Genomic DNA, 18646 nt, shown 5'->3' on the forward strand with positions numbered 1-18646 from the left:
AAGTTAGCAATGAGTCTGGCCAACTAGCTAGACTTTGAGCAGATGCCTTCCCCTCTCTGGGCTTGATTTTCCTTGAAGAATGGGTTGATTGAGCCAGATGATCTCTAAAGGCCTTTCCAGCCCTGGCATCTAGTGGTTCAGAGTGTTGGTGAGAGCCAACCTCACTTTATTCCCAGAAGCCTTGTCCATTCACATCTGCCCATCTGTAATGAGAGGATGGAGGCTTGCAGACGCATTTCTATTTTCTTCAGAAGAACTTCATGTGTGCTGGGGTTTGTAGACAGAGATGTCGCTGATATCACCGGGAGACTAACTTGGACTTGTCTTCCTGGGTGGCAAGGATGGGGGTCACATCTGGCCATCCCTTCTCCTTCCTCCCTGGCCTGTTTCCTTGTGGGCAGTACCTCACCCAGAAGCCAGGCTGCCAGTTGCTAGCCACGGCCATGAAGCAGGGTGCCAGAGTTTCCTGTATGTCAAAGTTGCTAATGCACCAGTGACACCACAGGCCCTCTAAGGAACTGCTTGAGAGAAGGGGAGAAATGACTTCTTTACAGGTGGGGAAGCTCAGACCCAGAGTGGTTGGGGGGTGTGGTAGGCAGGGCAATATTAGGGCTGGAGATCGAGCTTACCCCTTTGGGTCCCTAGTAGAAAAGTCCTAGATAACTTGCCATTTTGCTCAAGGTTTCTTTGTTGTTGTTTGTTTGTTTTTTCTCATTTTGGCAGCTCCAAATGACCACTTGCTTTACAGCAACCGGTCTCAAATTTATTTCACCTTGGAGTCTCATGAGGATGCACTGCACGATGCAGAAATAGCATGTAAGCTCCGCCCCATGGGGTTTAAGGTGAGTGTGGGATGGGAGGGATGGGAAGGAATTGTACTGCAGACAGGAACTGGCAGGAAGGACTGCCTCCCTCACTCAGAGCAGGGAGAAGGCTCTTCAAAGGAGCTGGCGGGGGGGGGGGGGGTCCCTTGACAAAGGGTGACTTAGGGATCTGCAAGGGAGCTGATCTTCCACTGATGACCCGCAGAGCAGCCTGGGCCTTGTGACACTCTAGAGCATGGACTTGGGAGCCAGACTGCCTGAGTTTATGTCCCAGCTCTGCTACTTTCACTAGCTGTGCGGCCTTGGCAAATTACCTAACCTCCCTGTACCTCATCTCCTCATCTATAAAATGAGGATATTCAAAGCATCTACTTCACAGGGTTTGTTGTGAGGATTACATGAGCTAATGCATGCAGATACTTAGAACAATGCCTGGCACATAGCGTTGTATGTGTCCGCCATCATCAGCATCATTCTTTTCCCAGGACAGTAGAAAGAGGAGGGAGAGAGAAGTATTGCTGGCTCGTTCTGCCATCTGAAGTCCTTAATGTAGTCGGTCAGCCTGCCGGTTCCCTAAACATGTAGGTCACATGGAAGGGTGGGGAGAAAGACAGGTTCAGCATCTCTCAAGATGCCAGGGTGCAAAGTGTCACTTTCTGCATCCCTGTCAGGCCTCAGGACTGGCCCTCAGCCACATTTCAATATTTTGTTTAGAAGATTAGATTTGAGCCTGGGCTCTACTACCTGCAAGCTAAGTGACCATGGGGAAGTCGCTTCACTCTCTGAACCCTAAATGTCCTAGTTTGCAAAACGAAGATCTTGCTGTGTGCCCTGATCGCCTCACAGGGATGCAGTGAGGGTTACAGGTGAGCGTGGCCAAGAGACCATTCTGTGAGCTGTAACGCTGGCTCTTGGTGTAGTCCTCTCTCTACACAACCCCAGCTCATCCAAGGCTGTGATCCCTTATCTGAATCCCGTGGGGCCAGATAGGTTCAGAATCCAGAATGTTTCCAATCTCACAAAGACCAGGTATTAGCTCTGGACAGCACCCTACAGTCACACACACTATTTCTGCAGGATATTACATGAAAATACACACTAAGTGGGACAAAGACTGTAACACATATCATCTTAGGTCAAGTTTTGCCACCTAATGATTTTGATGTCAAGCTTATGAAAATATTGGATTATCAGACTGTTTTCTGGATCTGGGAACTTCTGATAAAACATTGTGGAGCTGCATACTGGGCCATTAATGTCAGAGTGAATCTCGTATGTTCTTTCATGAGAAGGTTTTCATGAGTGATGATGGATTAGTATATACTCTTTCCCAAGGAGCACAATTACAGTTTATTCAAAGTCACCAAAGTCTTAACCCACCGGAGCTTCAGTGGGAGCATTTCGGGCCTTGTAGTGGCGCAGGCCAGTGAGCTGCCTTGGGCGTAAGAGGACTTCTCTTGCAACTCTTTCTGCTCTTTCTGCTTAGGCCCCCTAAGGGCTGGGGCCTCCACAGTGCAGTGGGAGACAAGGCTGAGTAAGCAGTGGACCATTTTGGATGAAACAGGAAAAGTGACTTCCCCCGTGAAGGAAGAGTTGGTGGAAATATTAAACAGGAGTTCATTTCCCCAAAGCGCTGGGGTAAGCAGAGAGGCAGTGACGAGAGAACTCTACTCACTTGGGGGTTGAGAGAAGACTTGAACCGAGGCTTCTGATTCAGAGCCACCTCACACCCCGATTTGCATATTTCCCACCATTTCTATATGAAACGCCCCTATGGGAGGAGTTCACCGCGTGCAGCCCTATTCCAGCCACCCAGCCAGGGCTCGGTGCTTCTCAAACTCTCCTGCAGGCGGTACAGCTCCCAGTAGGGTGAGCTGGCTGCCCTGAGCAGGGGGAGTATATATGGGTTGCTTCTTGGTATGATTGGTCAGATCCCAAAAGCCTCTCCAGGCTCCCAGCATTTATCCCCTCTAGCCGCCCTGAAATGTCACACAAGCCTTTCTCCTGAGGGCCCCTGGAGCACTGCTGGGAAAGATGCAATAAGCCATGCATCCGGCTCCAGAAGGAGGGGGAGTTCTGGGGGAGGCCCCCAAGAGGCTTGGAGCAGGGGCCACTGCTCAAGAAGGCAGATCCCGGCTGGCCCCTGTAGCCAGGCCCGAGCCGGAGGGCACCGCGGCCTGTAGAGGTGTGTCGGAAGGGGAGGCCCCGCATATTAGAGCGCCCAGCAGCTGCAACCTGGATTGTTTCCTTCACTAAGTTACACTCGGGGTCAGCCGTGGAGGTGAGGGAGTGGGGAGCAGGCCCCTGAGGGGCAGCCTCGAAGCCAAGCTGCCAGGAGCACCTGTCCTAAGGCACGGAGAGAAGGCAACCCTCTTCCCACCTCTCTTCTTTTTCCTCCCTCTTCCCCAGGATGCTCCTCTCCTACCCCTTAGGGTTTCTCTCCCAGGGCAGTTGGGCTTGGACCCTGAGGAGCCCTAAAACTTCTTATACTATTTCAAGATGTGGCGAGGGAGCAGATGTGAGCTGAGCCCACCGGAGCCAAAGCGTTTGCGCAGGCCCTGGTTAGCCCTCCAAAGGGGCGGTCTGCTTTGCGGGGGGTGGGGGACACAGTTCTAGTTCCAGCTTTGCTACTAGCTACCTTCGAGGTCTTGGAGTTATCACGTGCCTTGGCTCACTTGGGCCTCTTCTGATAAATGATCAGTGACTGTAGGTGGTCACTCAGCCGGCAACGTGGACTAGGTCTCTGCTTGACAGACCAGTTACCAGGAAGGCCCATCCAGGCAGGTCCTGAAACCTGGTTAGTATGTGCTCAAATGGGGGCTCTTGCTACATTTGGTACCTCCTCCAATACAATGGTGGGGCCAGGAGAGGGGGAGGCGGAGTTGCGGGGGAGGTAGTATGGCACAGTGGTTGAGAATTTGGGCTTCGCTATCAGTCACTCCCAGGCTCAAAACCTGATTCCGCAATTTCCCACCCGGGTTATTTTGGGCGAGTCATTTCTCTGGGTCTCAGTTTTATCTCCTTGAAAATGGGCTTCAGAACAGTTGCCTACCTAGTAGGGCTATAGATAAGATAGTCCTTTTAAAACCCTTCACATGACAGTGAAAACCCATGAAGCAGTTAGCTGGTGTTATGAATGATAGCAGCATCAAGAGGTGGATAAGAATGGGATTGAATGCTCATGTTTTCTTCCAGGCACACTTCAGAAAAGCGCAAGCCTTAGCCACCCTGGGCAAGGTGGAGGAAGCACTAAGGGAGTTTCTATACTGTGTGTCCCTCGATGGAAAGAACAAAAGAGCAAGAGCTGAAGCCCAAAGGGTGAGTTGAGATGACGTCAGGTCCAGCTGCCCAGTGGGCCCCCATCCCTCTTGTCTTCTCCGGGTGGGGGGAGTGAGGGAGCTGCCCTTCCTGGGATTGGGGGTCCTGAGTGGGTGGCTCCCTGGGTCAAGGGGACAGGAGCGAGACACAAGTGCCAATTGATGGCCCGGAAGCACCATCCTTTTGGCATGTACAATCAGACTGAGCAGTTCCTGCATTTCTGTAGGAGCTGGTGAGGAATGTTCTTGCTTCTTTGACTCGGGGTTTGGGTTGTCAGTGGGAAACAAACAAAACAAAGTAAAACCAAATAAGTTAACATGGGGATGGAGGCCCACTGAGGAGATGCTGGCTGTTGGCAAGAGGCCCTGGGTGTGAGGCTGCCTGCAGTTGTAGAGCTTTTCTTGGGCTGAGTCACAGCTTCACCCGTCACACAGGGCAGCCAGCTCCTCAGAAGGGATGTTGGGTCCCATCTGCCCTGCCATATGCAGAACTCCAACCTTCAGCTCCTTTGCTAGAAATAAAACACATACAGAAGATAAGTCAAGGACTATTACAATATAATCCAAACAGTCATTCCAACCCTTGAGTCCTGGGAGAATGTGGATGTTAGTTTTTAAATACTGGGCGCATTAGTGAAGGCTCAAGCATCCTCAGTTCGTGGACTTCGTTGCTTACTGTTCTGCAATGTATTCTCACGGTGTCTGGCTAGTTGGCCTGGAAGTCGGATGCTAGCAATCAGTGGTGGCCTCTGCTCTCCCACTCCCTATTCACCGCCACTCCCCAGGCGCCTCTGTCCCAGTACAGTGAGGCAGAGCAGTGGATGAAGAAAGGGCGCAATAGACAGGAGTGGTTTCTGAAGGCTCCAGAAAGGAATCTTTAGCAAAATCAATGAACTAGGGGAAGCTGAGCTCTGGAGGTTCTGCCTCTCGCGGAAGGTTTCTTTTCCGGGAAGTTGCTTTGGCCTGGTTAGTCAGAGCGCTGGTGGCAGAGAATTGCTCCAAGCTGTGGACCCTTTCCCAAATCTTAACTGTACTCCATAGTGTGAGTAATAATAATAATAATAATAATAATAGCTAACATTTATTGAGCGTTTCCTATGCACCCCGCACTGTGCTATGAGCTTTATGGGGAAGATATAATTTAATTTCCACAATGTCCCTATGAGGGTAGGTACTATTATTTATCCCCACGTTACAGATGAGACAGATGGGAAGCTGAGGCTTGGTGACTTTCCTGAGGTCACACACTTAGTGATTGGTGAAAGAGCAATCAAACGCAACCCCACCTGCTTCCAGAGTCTGCCTTGTGAGCTGCTCCACCATTCCTGCCTTCCAGGAGGCCTTGTCAGGAGTCTCAGCACCCACTGCTGGGGCTGGGGGGAGAGCAGCAATGGAATTATCCAGGTCTGGGATGGATGGACAGAGGTGATTAGAAGAGCCTTGACTTTTGGGGACAGAGTGTGCAAAGGCCAAAAGAGGCAGGTGTTGGGCTCAGGAGTGAGTGGTTTCTTTATTCTCATTTGTCCATTTCCCAGTTGGCCTGAGAGGCTCTGGTATCGTCATTTGGGTTGATCTCTCTTTACAGCCCGATTCTACAGACCACCTAGTGTCATTTCCACAGCTGCCTTAACGGGGCAGGGCAACACATTGTGCTAAGCTCTGAGACCCAAAGAGGCATAAGCCACAGTGTCCGTCCTCAAGGACCTACCTTACAATCTTGCACTTGTTATATAGTGTAATATAAATTTCGGACAATACAAGCAAGCATTTGCCTGTGACGAGCGTTCTGGAGTTCTGAAGCTAGGGTGAGAATTTAGAGGCGAATTTCCACTGAGTGTGGCGAAGGCATGGCAGCTACTTAAGAACACTGAGGACCCTCCGCTGTGCTTATTTACTGGATTGTTCCCATTCCAGGGATAAAGATATGACACAGATGGTCCAGGTTCACTTGGGATTAATTAGCTGCCTTAGCCACTCACAGGCCTGGGTTTCTTTTTAATGTTTGTATTTACCTCAGATTCTTTTCTGCCCTCTTGACCCATCTGGGTCTTTCAAAGGCTGACACTGAAGTGGAATTGACTTCCATTCGTATGTGGCATGCTCATTCTCACTGAGAGTTGACCCCAAATTTTGTTTTCCAAAGCCACTGAGAAGGCCTAGTCTGAGATCTTAGGTATTAAAGGAAGGAGGTCAGTGCTGCTGTTACTTCTGCTTTGTTTCCTTCGAGTTCCCTCTCTGCCTCTCCTTCCCTCTCACCACACTCTACCCTTTTATCCTTGTACCTTGGGATGCCCTGTGGCTGCCCAGTGCTCTTTCTGGGAGAATTCCAGGGAGATTGCTTCAGAAGTGGGTTGGTTGGTCCTGGTGGGCCACTCGGGAGGGCTTCTGAGAGCCAACTTTGGCTCCTGTGGAAGAGGAGCCTCTGAAAGCTGGTATTTATGGCCCTGGGCACCGTGAGTACCTCCCCACCTCACTCCTTTACCAACTTACAGCTGGGAGGAGATAGAGGCATCTGCTGAAGACTTTGGGTCTGAACCCTGGGCCTCTCCCTGCGCCCTGGGATGGCTAGTGTCTTAATTCAGTTCCATCCAGTGTGATGGGTATTTACTGGACATCTGTCACGTGCCCTCCAGAAGGTGACCATCTGGTTAGAGAGAAAGACTTATATCTGCAACGCAATTTGAGGCTAACACAAGACTGTGTAGTGTAAGGTGCTATCTTATGGTGTAGTCGAGAACACAGAAGGACAGGAGAGATCAGGGAGGCTGGGGGAGTAGGGGAAGGTAGTGCTGGAGCTGAGCCTTGAGAGATGAGCAGGGCTTTGGCTATGTGGAAAGTGCTGGCGTCAGAAGGAACATCACGAAGGAACTGCTGGGGGCTAGCAAAAGAGCAAATCAAACCAGAGAGAGTTTGGTCAGAGTTTCGGTCAGATTCTCCTGATCAGTTAATACCCTATTACCCAGAACAAGGGGTGGAGCGCCCTTTAGTGGGTCTCAGCGGCAAACTTGTGAATCTGTTTTAGAAGTGAGTGACCTGCCTTCCTGTGTTGTGTTACATACGATAGATACATATGTATATTGATAATTGGCACTTTCACAGGGGAGAACTGAAACAAGGATGTGGGCAGCTGATGGCGCAGCGTCCACGCGACCGCACATCTTTGACTCACGGTCCCTTCTGGGTCTTCTACCTGCCCCCGCACCACTGCCCCCAGCTTATCAATTGCAAAGGAAGCCAGCCATAGACTGGAAGCGGCCTGCCCCCAGTCCTTGACGATACCTGACATTCTCTGGAAAGTGAAGGCCAGAAACGGGGAGGAGAGACTAGGAGAAGAGGGAGGAAGGTTGGGTTCTGCTTTTCCTAACATTTCACTGCTGAAGGGATTCATGATCCGGGGCTGATGGAGGAGGGAGCAAAATGGGCAGGGTGGGAAGAAATATCGAGGAACCTCGATGACATTTGTCACCTTCTACCCATGGGGGTGTCGCGGACACGACTCCAGGTCCCCCAGCTGACGCTTCTCTCCCGCCTTCACCTCTGCCTCTTTCCTCCTAGGTAGGTTTTGAAATCCCCCTGCAGATATTTCTATGGAATGGTAGCAGCGGAGTGGTGGTTTGTATCTCTGGCAAGGCTGACAAAGGCATCTGTAGTGCCTTTTAAAAATCCAGATTCTCGGGCCACACTTCAGACCTGGGGGAGCCGGGCATGGGAACTTAGAACCTGGAGTTTTCCTAAGCTCCCCAGGCAATTCCGACGCGCTGAAGTGAGGACCCCTACCCCACTGTGTCGGGGTCTCTGGTCCAAGGCTTCCTCCCTGGAGTTTGGCCCCGCAAGCTGTGCCCTTTGCCCCTTCCTCCCCCCTGCCCTTCACCCAAGCACCTGTAGAAACTTAAGTAGTGAAGTCTTCTGTTTTATGTCACAGCTTCTCCTTAGTTTCTTTTCACCATCACTCCCGGGGGCTTCTCAGGAACATTCTCCCGATATCCTGAAGCTGTTGGCACCTCACCCTAGATTAAAGGAACACGTAGAGTCATTGGCTACTGAAGGCACCAGCCATAATCTACCAGAGTTGTCACAGGTAAAACTCCACTCACCCAGTTCGCTCGTGACGCTTCGTTTGGCTGTTTTGTGGGCAAACGTGGGGAGTGAGCCCTCACCCTCCTACTTCATTCGGTTCCTGAGAAAGAAGAAATGGAGCCGCTCATGGCTGCATTCTTTGCTAGAAGGCTGTTTCTTAAAGATGAAATTGGATTTTAGGCAGGGGCCCGGGGTTGATGATTTATTACGTTTAGTTTTCAGTTCTTGGTCAGATCCAGCTGAAAGAGAGAGTTGACAGAACTAGAAAGGAACTGCCCCACTTCCCCTGGAGCCCTTCAGTCGGGGTGGCTTTATCAGCTTAGGGGTGGAGCCTGGGAAGAGGGCCTGACAGCCCCTCCTTTCCTGCTTTTTGTTTGTGCAAGCTGCTCGTCTTTGAGCACCAGCTAAGTTCCTTGTGCAAAGACAACTCCATTTGATCCCCAAGGGGAGGTAATTTCATATTCCTGCACCGTGTCTTACACGTAAGTAGACTTCCAGTACATATTTGGAGCCAGGGAGAGGGAAGCGACTTAGGAAGTCGCAGGTATTTGAGTCTTTGAAAACGATGGTCTCCAGGCCCTAGCTTTCCCAGCAGGAGGGCAAGTGGGCAGAGGCTGGGGCTCAGAAGGGCAGACGTGAAGGCAGAGTTGAGCTCTGAAGATGTAGGCACCTCGGGACATCTGCCTGCCCTCCATCTGTGATCTGTGTTCCTCCCCTGTATGTGAGCCCTGGGGTCTCTGTGGCTTCTTGGATTCTCTGACAGGTGAGAATCTTACATTTCCCTGGCTTCTTTCCCCGCTCTGGAGAATGAATAAAATGCAGGTGTACCTGACTCAAAAAAGGGTGGTGGGGGGCAGAACTTAAGAGTATCTCCTGAAATCAAAGCACCCCTAGTGCATTTCAGTACTTGTTTGAGATCATTATTACAAGATTGAGAACCCTAACACTGAACCAAAGTGTCTGGAGTGACTTCTACTGGCAGCTCAATCTGAAATGAAGAAAAATAGCACCCCTGGCTTTCCCATGTGAGCCAGCTGGGGAGCAGGGATTGGGTTTCCACCCAAACTTTGCCTTGCAAAGCAGTGTACCGTGTAGACTATGCCTGGGGCTCGTGGAAAGGATGCGGCAGTGCCATAGTGCTGAAAAAACCCTGAACTCCCCAGGTTAGGGACTCAGAAAACCCACATCCTTTTTCTCCTTACCTCATCATTTTCTCCCAGCTGTGCACTGCCCATTTTTCATCTATCTACCAATTTTTTTGGTTGGGGTTGGAGGGGAGAAAACAGCATGAGCGTTTTGACCCGTGTGCTGTGGATGTGGAGTAGAGAGGGGTTCTCTAGGTAAACCTGCATAAACACCTTGTCATTGGATTTGTTTTTTCTAGATCCTTCTCCTGGAAAAAAATTCCTTAAAAGGCTAGAGACATTATTGATCGTTTTGCCAAATGGTCTTGTCTCTTTTTCAGACTTTTCACCCAAAATCTAGTGAAAAGACTAATTTGCCCCTAGTTTGTTTGACCAGTATAACACATAGCTCTGGAGCGTGAGGGCACTCGGCAGGCCTGTGAACACACCTGTGCCAGAGCCTTCCCGAAAGTTCTTTGGGAGCTGGGTGTGGGGCTCGAGGATGGCCCGGAATGGTAGTGAGGGTGAGAGGAAGTACTGAGCGGCTGGATGTGCCCTCGCTGTACTGCATGCCTTGCTTTCCCTCAGGTAGTGCCTGGGGACTGATTTGGAGAGGAGCGGGGCCTGGCACCGCACTTGCCATTCTCCAGTTCAGCGCGGCCCAAGGACTCTCTCCCCACACGCCTTTCTGTCCTTGCCTCAGACAGAGGTTCCCCCGCCCCGCCCCAGCTGGGCCTGCCTGTGCCCTATGACCGCCCATCAGTTAAGCTGCACGTCCTCTAGATGGTCAGCACTGTGCGGTATCTTCTCACTGTGCCCCTGGGGAGAAGCATCAGAGGCCGATGTTGGTCGTGAGTAGATCCTGATGTTTGGCTCTTTCTTTCCAGGAAACGCTGGAGCGCCCACATTGTTCTAGTCAGGAGGCGGCAGCAGCCAGGGGGCACAGAGGCAGCCCGATGAACCTCGTGCCGGTGAAAGGGGGCAGGCGGCAAGACGGCCCGGAGGAGCAGGACGGAGCGGAGGAGGAGGAGGGGGCCGCTGCCTCTCCCCAGGCTGCCTCCAGCAAGACCGGCAAATGCCAGGAGAAGAAAAGGAAGCGCTGCCAAACCGAACCCCAAGACCCAGACGTGCCTAGGAAAGCGTCTAAGCCAGGTGCGGACTCTCCCCGGGGGGCAAGCGGCCCGGAGGAGGGCCCGGCTCACCAGTATACGGAGGTCCCGCACCCTCCACGGGAGGGCTCCGCGGCTCTGCATGGGGCCCAGCTCTCAGCTCTGCCGCCTCCGGGGTGGCTGTGGGGTTTCTGTGAGAGCACAGCGTCGAGTACTGACATCTCATGCCCTCGATGGTGTCACTTCCTTCCAGGCCAGCCTCTCGCTAACCCCGTCCCCATTCCGGGAGGGTAGGGTGAGGGCAGCGCGATCAGGCCTCACGCCGCTCGTTCCCAGTCGTGTTCCCGTAGGCAGGCATCTGAGAAGCAGCCGCCGCAGCTTGATACCTTTCCCAGAGCGGCTGGCAGTGCCAAGATTCAGTGTCAGCTCTGAAGGCCTGGCTCAGTCCGCGGAGTTGCTGCCGCCGCCGCTTGTTGAGTGAGGTGCCTGGTGCATTTGAAGGAAGCCCCCAGGGCTCCGGACAGTCCCTGACTTGCGCGTGTCTTTATGGGACTGTTGGAAGCCTGTGAGCGCCTGTTTCAGGGTACCCCATTCTCAGTGGCTCACGTGGCCACTAAATCAGTTCTCTGGGAGGTGGTGAGAGCGGCAGACTGACAAGATAATTGGGTTCTTTGCCTCAGAAGTGCTGTTTGTGAGACCGAGGTTGGTTCACCTGTGACTTCTGCTCTAAACCACAGGTCCTCCCGCTGCTCCGGGGGCCAGACCTGCTCTCAGCGTTCCACTCGCATCTTTTGACGCCTCTGACCTTGAATGCTCCCTCTGTATGAGGTATGTGATGTGTACTGTCACCGCCGGAGTGTTCTTCGCCTCTGGTGTCTGGACTTGTCTGCTAGTGAACTACTGCTCGGTCGGTTAGCGTGGAAAAGCGTGGTTCTAACAAAATGGAAATCACGCCGTTAACTGTCACACGGGCTAGCTTGTGTCCCTTGTTTACCGACTGCGTTCCCCGCGCTCCTGACTTGGAAATACCTAGAGAGTGGGAAGGAAACGGTCTGCTCAGAGGTCACAGACTGATGGCCCACAGGCTGGATGTCTTTTGTTTGGCCTTCACGGGCTTTGGGGGCTTGTGAAAGGTGAATGTTTTGAGACAGGACACGCGCTCCAGTTGGTCACGGCCCCCCCTCCCATGGCCACTGCCTTACACCAGCCTTCCTCTCACATTTGCTTTGCTTTCCTGGCACCTTGTAGGTGTTTCGGTTTGTGACCCTGGAACTAATCTCAACTGGCTACTTGATCAAGATCTCAAAGCTCAAGGGCCAGTGTCAGCACCACAGGCCTATTCTTTGGAAGCCAAGAGAGGGCCTGACTAGTTTTTGTTCTGGGCCCTGCACAGTAGTCAGTAGTGGGCATGTACCACTTGGCCAAGCGTCTCTCCTCCACTCACTGCCACATCATCTCTGCTTTCTCAGACCTCTGGACACACAAATTATCCACATGCCTGCCCACCCTCCAACAGACACAAAAAGGAAACTGCTACAGCCGTGGTCTGTGCAAAGAAATTACTTTCACTTGTTTCATTTCACAGCTGTGGCTTTGCGGCTAAGAGGTGCTGCTCCAAAGCCAGGGTGCCTGGGTTTCAACCCAGGCTCTGCCACTTACTGGCTGTTTGACCTGGAGCAAGTGACTTTCTCTGCCACTGTTTTCTCATGAGTAAAATAGAGAACACTAGTACCTGTTCTATGGGGTTGTTATGATTGAGAAAATCTATTTAAGACACTTAGAATAGTGCCTGACATATAGTAAGTACTCAATAAATGTTAACTTCTTTTCCTAGACCAGAGGTTCTTTAACTTTAGGTCCATGGGCCCCTGAGGGGGTTCTATCTATGGATTCTAATAGATCTAAGAATTCCGTGAAGTTATATGTAGAAGTGTGTGTGTGTGTGTGTGTGTGAGTTTTCCAGGACAAGGTCCACAGCTTTCAGTAGATTCTCAAATGTGCCTTTTTTCCCCCCAAGAGAGCTTTAAAAGGAGGCTGAGATATTTGCACAAAAGTTGTGAAGATGGTTGAACCAAGAGAAGAGATGTCAGGAAAAATCTTTCGGTCCACCACACAGATGGATCCAGCCAACGGAGGCTCCTCAGAGGTTTTCTTGCCCTTTACAAGCACATATGCCTTCCATGTCAATCCCAGGCATTTGTACTCGGAATGACTTTTCTTGTCCTCTGAATAAAAATGAGTAAGGTAGCCATTGCCCGAACACATACTTTTTCTCTCTCTTAAAAAAAATTAGAGTTGTCAGATTTGCTCAGAAGCTCAGACAGACTCGATAAAGACTGTTAGCAGCACTGGAAGAAAGCCTTCCATATACTGTCTGAGTTGAGGTGGAGTGGGCGAGGGTAGGATGGGCTGTATAACCAGTTCCCCTCCCCCTCACAATAACGTAGCAGGTGGGTCGTGCCAGAGCCAAGTTGTGAGATGATAGACAAACTCTGCTTCCAAGCAGACAAATGGGCCTCCACAGGTAATAACGCCTTTGTGGCTCTCAGTCTGTGATGTGAGCCATGGTCCTTCAGAGGTCAGACTTTGATAGACTTGATTCAGCTCACTCAGAAAGCCTGGGTCTTTGGTGTACTTACCCTCCTTAACACTCCTGCCGGCATCCCGGGGACGCAAAATCAAACACGCAGACTCATCCTGTTTGTGTTTTCCCTGAGGGCTAAGAATCCTGAGGTTGAAGTTCTTTTGTTCCCTTTCCTCTGCTTTCTCCCTTTCATCTTGTTTGTCCCTGCTCTCAACAGGGAGCTTCAGAGAAAGGTTAGAAATTTGGTCCAAGAAATAAACACCAAGAGGATAAGACCCCCTTCTAGTTGGCTCGCTCTGAGTTTAAAAGCCATTATTTCCCTTATCCTGCCGCTCTGTTCTAAATGAGACTTCAAAGCAAAAACCCATCTTTGCCTGGAGAAGCTATTGTATGGGCTGGTAGGTTACCGGGGCCTGGGGTGGGGTGGGTGGGCCTCTAGCTGCTTTACGGTGAAAAGAAGCCTGCCAAGTCTAGAGAACGTTTCTGATCGCAAGGCTCTTAAAACTGTAGCCCTAGTTCAAAAGCATGTAGTTCCCCTTCCAACAGGGCTTGTCTCCAAGTCAGAAATCACATGTTGACAGAGGCCATTTCAAATATATGCTTTAGCTTGAATTATTGCAGTCTTGGAAAAGCTCCTGTTTCTACCTCTCTTCAGTGTTTTTCTTTTTTAAGTTGTTATTAGGATTATTATTACGTTCTGTTATGACCCTCATGTGTCTTTGGTGGAGAGGGTTTAAGGGTAGATATTTTCAAACAATCTGCCAGGTCATGAAACTATAGACATTTGTACCTCCTGTGCAGGTTTCTAGAATGAAATCCAGTGCCGTGGTGCTGCATTGGTAGAAGACAAGTTAGAGTGTGAATTTATTTGTTCTGATTCTAGAGGGAAAATCGGGAGCGGCTTATAAATTCCTCAGGGAAAATGGTGGAGAGAGTGAATGGAACAGCAGTTGGAGGGCGAGCTAATGAGAAACTTTCCAGTCTCCATTCCGAGTTTCCCTTGCTGGACGGGGAGAGCTCCGCTGAGGGAAGTCACTCTCTGCCCCTCAGTCTTTAGTGACTGCAGATCCTCCCTTGGGATTTACCTGCTCCAGATATCCTAGCCCTGGGGGCCACCTCTGGGGCTGCTGTGAAGCAGCACTTCTGGGGTGACAAGGATATTTTGAGATGTGGAGCAGGAATGTTTGATATTTGAACCAGTTACCTAATGGCCCAGTGACCTCTTTGTCAATTGAAATGAAAAGCTTTATATTTAACCTAGTTTTAGCTGCTCAAGTAGCTGGATGTTAAGGAGTCAGTTCACTTTCTGTCTCTCTCTCTCTCTCTCTCTCTCTCTCTCTCTCTCCCCCTGTCCCCTCCCTCCTCCTCATTCCCTCTTTGCTCTCATTTGATAGCAGCAAAAGAGCACAATACAAGGATGTAACTGGTGGGAAAAGATAGCTATTTCCAGACAAGCCAAACATTTTATCCAGGCTGACATCTAACTGAAAGCATTTATTATTACTATTGTTTACTCCATCACTGTGACAATGTAAAATGCTTTCTTGTGAGAAAATCTGGCCCTACTCTGACTTATAAATGCCCCCCTGAAGTGTTTTCCGAAATCATTACCTAAACTGGTAAATAAAAGGGAGAGGGATTTGAGTATATATCTATTTCTAGCTCTATCTATATAGAGAGAGTTTCCCTCTCTCTCTCTCAAGCGCGACCTCTCTCTCTGGCAGTGGGGAGAAGGAAGGGAGAGAGACAGAGAGGGAGAGAGAAAAGGGTGTGTGTGTGAGTGTGTGCATCTACATGTACATGGATGGTATGTGTTCTAGGTAGAGATGAGCGCACAGTCGTGTGTCGTGTCGTGGCTGTGTCATGCAGTGGAGAAGGAAGATGGGCTTGTGACTCACGTGTGACTCCACGTCCCAAGCCCTGCTACTTATTAGCTAGCTATGTGACCTTGCGCAAGTTCTTTAACTTGTCTGAGTCTTAATTTCCTCAATAGTAAAATGGAGCTAGTCAAATTATTGCCTATGACTGTATAAAGTTAATTTATATGAAAAACAGTATTGTGCACAGCCAGGATAGCAAGAGAAATACATTCCATCTGTCCCCAGTCACTGTACTCAGTCAGCCTGAATATAGAAGTGGGTTGAGTATTGAAAGATGATGTATTCTAAGCATCTGAACCTTGAATTATTTCAAAGCAATAATTATGCAGCATCTGTGGCAGCATTCTTGTTTGTGACCACTCAGATCAGGAGCATTTTAATCATAGCTCTTGCTAAGAGTTGCTGTATCCTTTTGTGTCTGTTTCATTCATCTGCTCATTAATTGTCAGTATTTATTGCGATTAATTGGCCAGCTATATCATTATTATTTGTATGTGGATTACATTCTTTAATGAACAAAAGGCTTGAAATTCTCAAGAAAAATAGTTTTGCAGATACAGATTCATCAATCAGTCTTCATAATTAGCGTCGTCAAATAATGTATAAAAAGCATTCAGATTCATAGGTCTCAGATCACTGAGGAAATGAGATCATCTGGTTTGGCTGCTTCTAGTAGTTAGATCACAGCAGTAGTTCCCAAAATCAGCCTGCAAATCTCAATTTTGAAAAACACTTTAAATTGTGAAATAGACACAGTGGGAAAGTATGTAAAAATATGAATATATTCTCTTAACAAAATATTGTAAAGAGGATACTCATGGAACCCCTCTCAGCCCAAGAAATAAAACATTGCCAGGACTCCAGAAGCTGCCCGTGTGCCCCTTCCAAATCACGCCCCCCCACTGCCCCTGAAACCACTATGTTGACACCCTTGTATGTATCTCTAAACAGTGTAATTTCATTTTTCCTATTTTTAAAAAAACTTTATATAAGTTGAATTATCCAGAACGGATTCTTTTTTTGTGGCTTCTTTTCCTCAGGATGAAGATTTATCCATGTTATTCCATGTAGGTGAAGTTTGTTCATTTTCATTAGTGTATAGTGTCCCATTGTATGAATCAACCAAAATCAGTTATATTCTAGATGGATATTTGGGCTGTTTCTAGTTTAGAGCTATTATGGACAACGTTACTGTGAACAGTTTTTATGTCTGCTGGTGCGTATATAACTCTTTGCCCATTTTTGATTGGATTATCTCTCTTTTTCTTACTGACTTTAGGAGCTCTATGTATGTTCTACATACAAGTCCTTTGTTAGTCACGTGTGCTGCAGATATCTTCTCCAGCTCTGGCTTGCCTTTTTGCTCTCTTAATGGCACCTTTCGACGCGCTAACAAGTTCTTAAGTTTAATGCAGTAACAATGATCAATCTTTTCATTTACAGTTAGCTTTTGTGTGTGTGTGTCCTGTTTAAGAAATCTTTTTTTTCCCCCCTGAGGTCAGAAAGATGTTCTGTCTTGTCTTCTAGCAGCTGTACTGTTTGCCTTTCACATTTATCTTTGTAGCCCACATGGAATTGCTTTTTGTGTGAGAGGCAGTCCAACTTCTTTGCCCCCTATGGGTAGCCAACTATCCCAGATGGCATTATTGAGAATGCTATTTATGTATTGAAAATCCTCCCTCTGCTTTGAAGTGCCACACTTGTCATAAATCAAGAATCTGGGTCTCAGTCTATTTCTGGGCTTTCTTTTCTATTCCACGGATCTATTTGTCCTTGTGCTAGTCTTACTCTGTTTTAATCACTACTGCTTTATAATAAGTTCTGATGTCTGGTAGAGCATGTCCTCCTACATTGCTGCTATTCAAAAGTGTCTCAGCTCTTCTTGGCCCTTTGCCTTGCCTTATAAAGTTTAGAAATCAACTTGCCAAGTTCCACAAAAACAAACAAGTAAAATAACCCATTGGGGTTTTTATTTGGACTTAGTTAGGTCTTCTTTACTTTCTTTCAATGAAATGTTTACAGTTTCTTTCAATAGAGGTCTCATAAACTTTTGTTAGGTTTATTCCCGGGCACTCAAAAGCAATTGTAAATGTCATCTTTTCAAAAATGTATTCTCTCATGCTTGTTGCTGGTATATAGAGCTACAATTGAATGGTGTGTGTGTGTGTGTATTTCTCTAGCTTCCTTGCTAATTCTATCAATTCTCATTAATTCTAATAATCATTCTATAGATTCTTTTAGATTTTCTAAGTTCATCATCATACCATTTGTGAAAAACAACAGATTTGTTTTTTCCCGTTTAAGTCCTCAGACTTTTTTTCTCCTTGCCTTAGTACACTGGTTAGGACCTTCATCAAAGAGGTTTTTTGAAAATTAATTTTACTTTTTGGCCAATTTAGTAACTAAAATTTATTAACTTGGTTAAACAGATTAACTGCTTTTTAAACAGGTTGATAACATTTAAAAAGTAGAAAACAGTAAATATATGAAAAATCTCTCTCCTAGTCCAGACCTTGATTGGCTTGTTAAAAATATCAAATCTCTGCTCCTCCCCTTGACCTCCTGAATTGTAAACTTTATCCAGTGAGACTTTGCCACGTCTGCGTTTTTAAAGTTCCACCTGGGACTCTGATAATTAGGTTTGGAGACCAATAGAGTAGATTCGCCTACGCAGAGGTTAGTAGGATTGTGTAATACAGTGATTCCCAACCCTGGCTACACATTAAAACCACCCCAGGAGCTTTAAAAGTCCTGATGCCTGGCCCTTACCCTGGACCAACTGATCTGCATCTCTGTAGGTGCGATCCTGGGCCCCTGTAGTTTTTTAAAGTTCCCCAGGTGATGGTGGGAGGGGGGTGGTCTGGGGAGGAGCAAGAGGGAGGGTTTACTCAGGGGCACAAGGAGACATTTGGGGGTGACAAGTGTGTTCATTATCTTGGTTGTGGAAGTGGTTTCATAGACGTGTACATGTGTCAAAACTTATCAAATTGTACACTTAAAGTATGTGCAGTTTATTGCATGTCAATAATACATCTATAAAGCTATTTAAAGAAAAAGCAACACACGTGGTTCTCACACACAGCAGTGGCTGAGAATCATTGTTCTAACAGAAAAGGCACACTACTGGAAGGGGAAGTCGTGTACCTTTTCTTTTTCCATTTCATCTGCCAACAGTTGGCTGTGTACTCTTAGCTCAGCCACTTCATCCCCTCTGGATCTCAGTTTCATTCTGATTGGTGGGTTCGATTTTTTTCTCAAGTACTTTCCAGCTCTGACGTTTTTGATTCTTCTGTTCAGCCTGGCTGTGTGGGCCAGGCTGCTGGTGCACCTCCTGGCCGCACGAGGGGGCTGTGCAGCCTGCAGCCTCTTCCTCTCAACTGAACACTCTTGTGAGGTCAAAACAGGCTGGTCAGGCGTCTTTCCCTTCTTTCTGTCCTCTTGGTGGGTGCGAGCTCCGCTTCTGAAGCATCATCTTCAGCTGCCCCCATCCAATGGTCCTGCTGCAGGTGAGCCTTTCTTTAAGCAAAATAAATCCATGAATCTCTGAATGTACAGAACAGCTTTTTAAAAGATCCTCAGATTGCTTTGAAAAAATAGCTCCTGCAAAACAATTAAAATAGGATCTAATTAAAGTATGTGTATACATACACATGTATATATGTATGTGTCTGTCTGTCTATCCATCAGTAAGCACATTAATAATATTACTGTGTTGTCCCTAGGAAAATGAT

General features: G+C 48.3%; 1 protein-coding gene across 4 annotated transcripts in view; it reads left to right on the forward strand.

Moving 5' to 3' along the window:
- LONRF3 (LON peptidase N-terminal domain and ring finger 3) overlaps window positions 1-18646 on the forward strand; it is a 32757-nt gene that overhangs the window by 3101 nt on the left and 11010 nt on the right. For 2 of the 4 annotated variants that reach the window (XM_059909916.1, XM_059909917.1), the window contains exons 2-6: window positions 724-842; window positions 4020-4142; window positions 8064-8219; window positions 10230-10494; window positions 11189-11279. In XM_059909916.1, the coding sequence (XP_059765899.1) occupies window positions 724-842; window positions 4020-4142; window positions 8064-8219; window positions 10230-10494; window positions 11189-11279 (754 nt within the window). The remainder of the gene's footprint in view (window positions 1-723; window positions 843-4019; window positions 4143-8063; window positions 8220-10229; window positions 10495-11188; window positions 11280-18646) is intronic. The other 2 variants (XM_059909918.1, XM_059909919.1) reach the window with 1 other exon arrangement.

The sequence above is a fragment of the Balaenoptera ricei genome, chromosome X (assembly GCF_028023285.1).
Source record: "Balaenoptera ricei isolate mBalRic1 chromosome X, mBalRic1.hap2, whole genome shotgun sequence".
Lineage (NCBI taxonomy): Eukaryota > Metazoa > Chordata > Mammalia > Artiodactyla > Balaenopteridae > Balaenoptera > Balaenoptera ricei.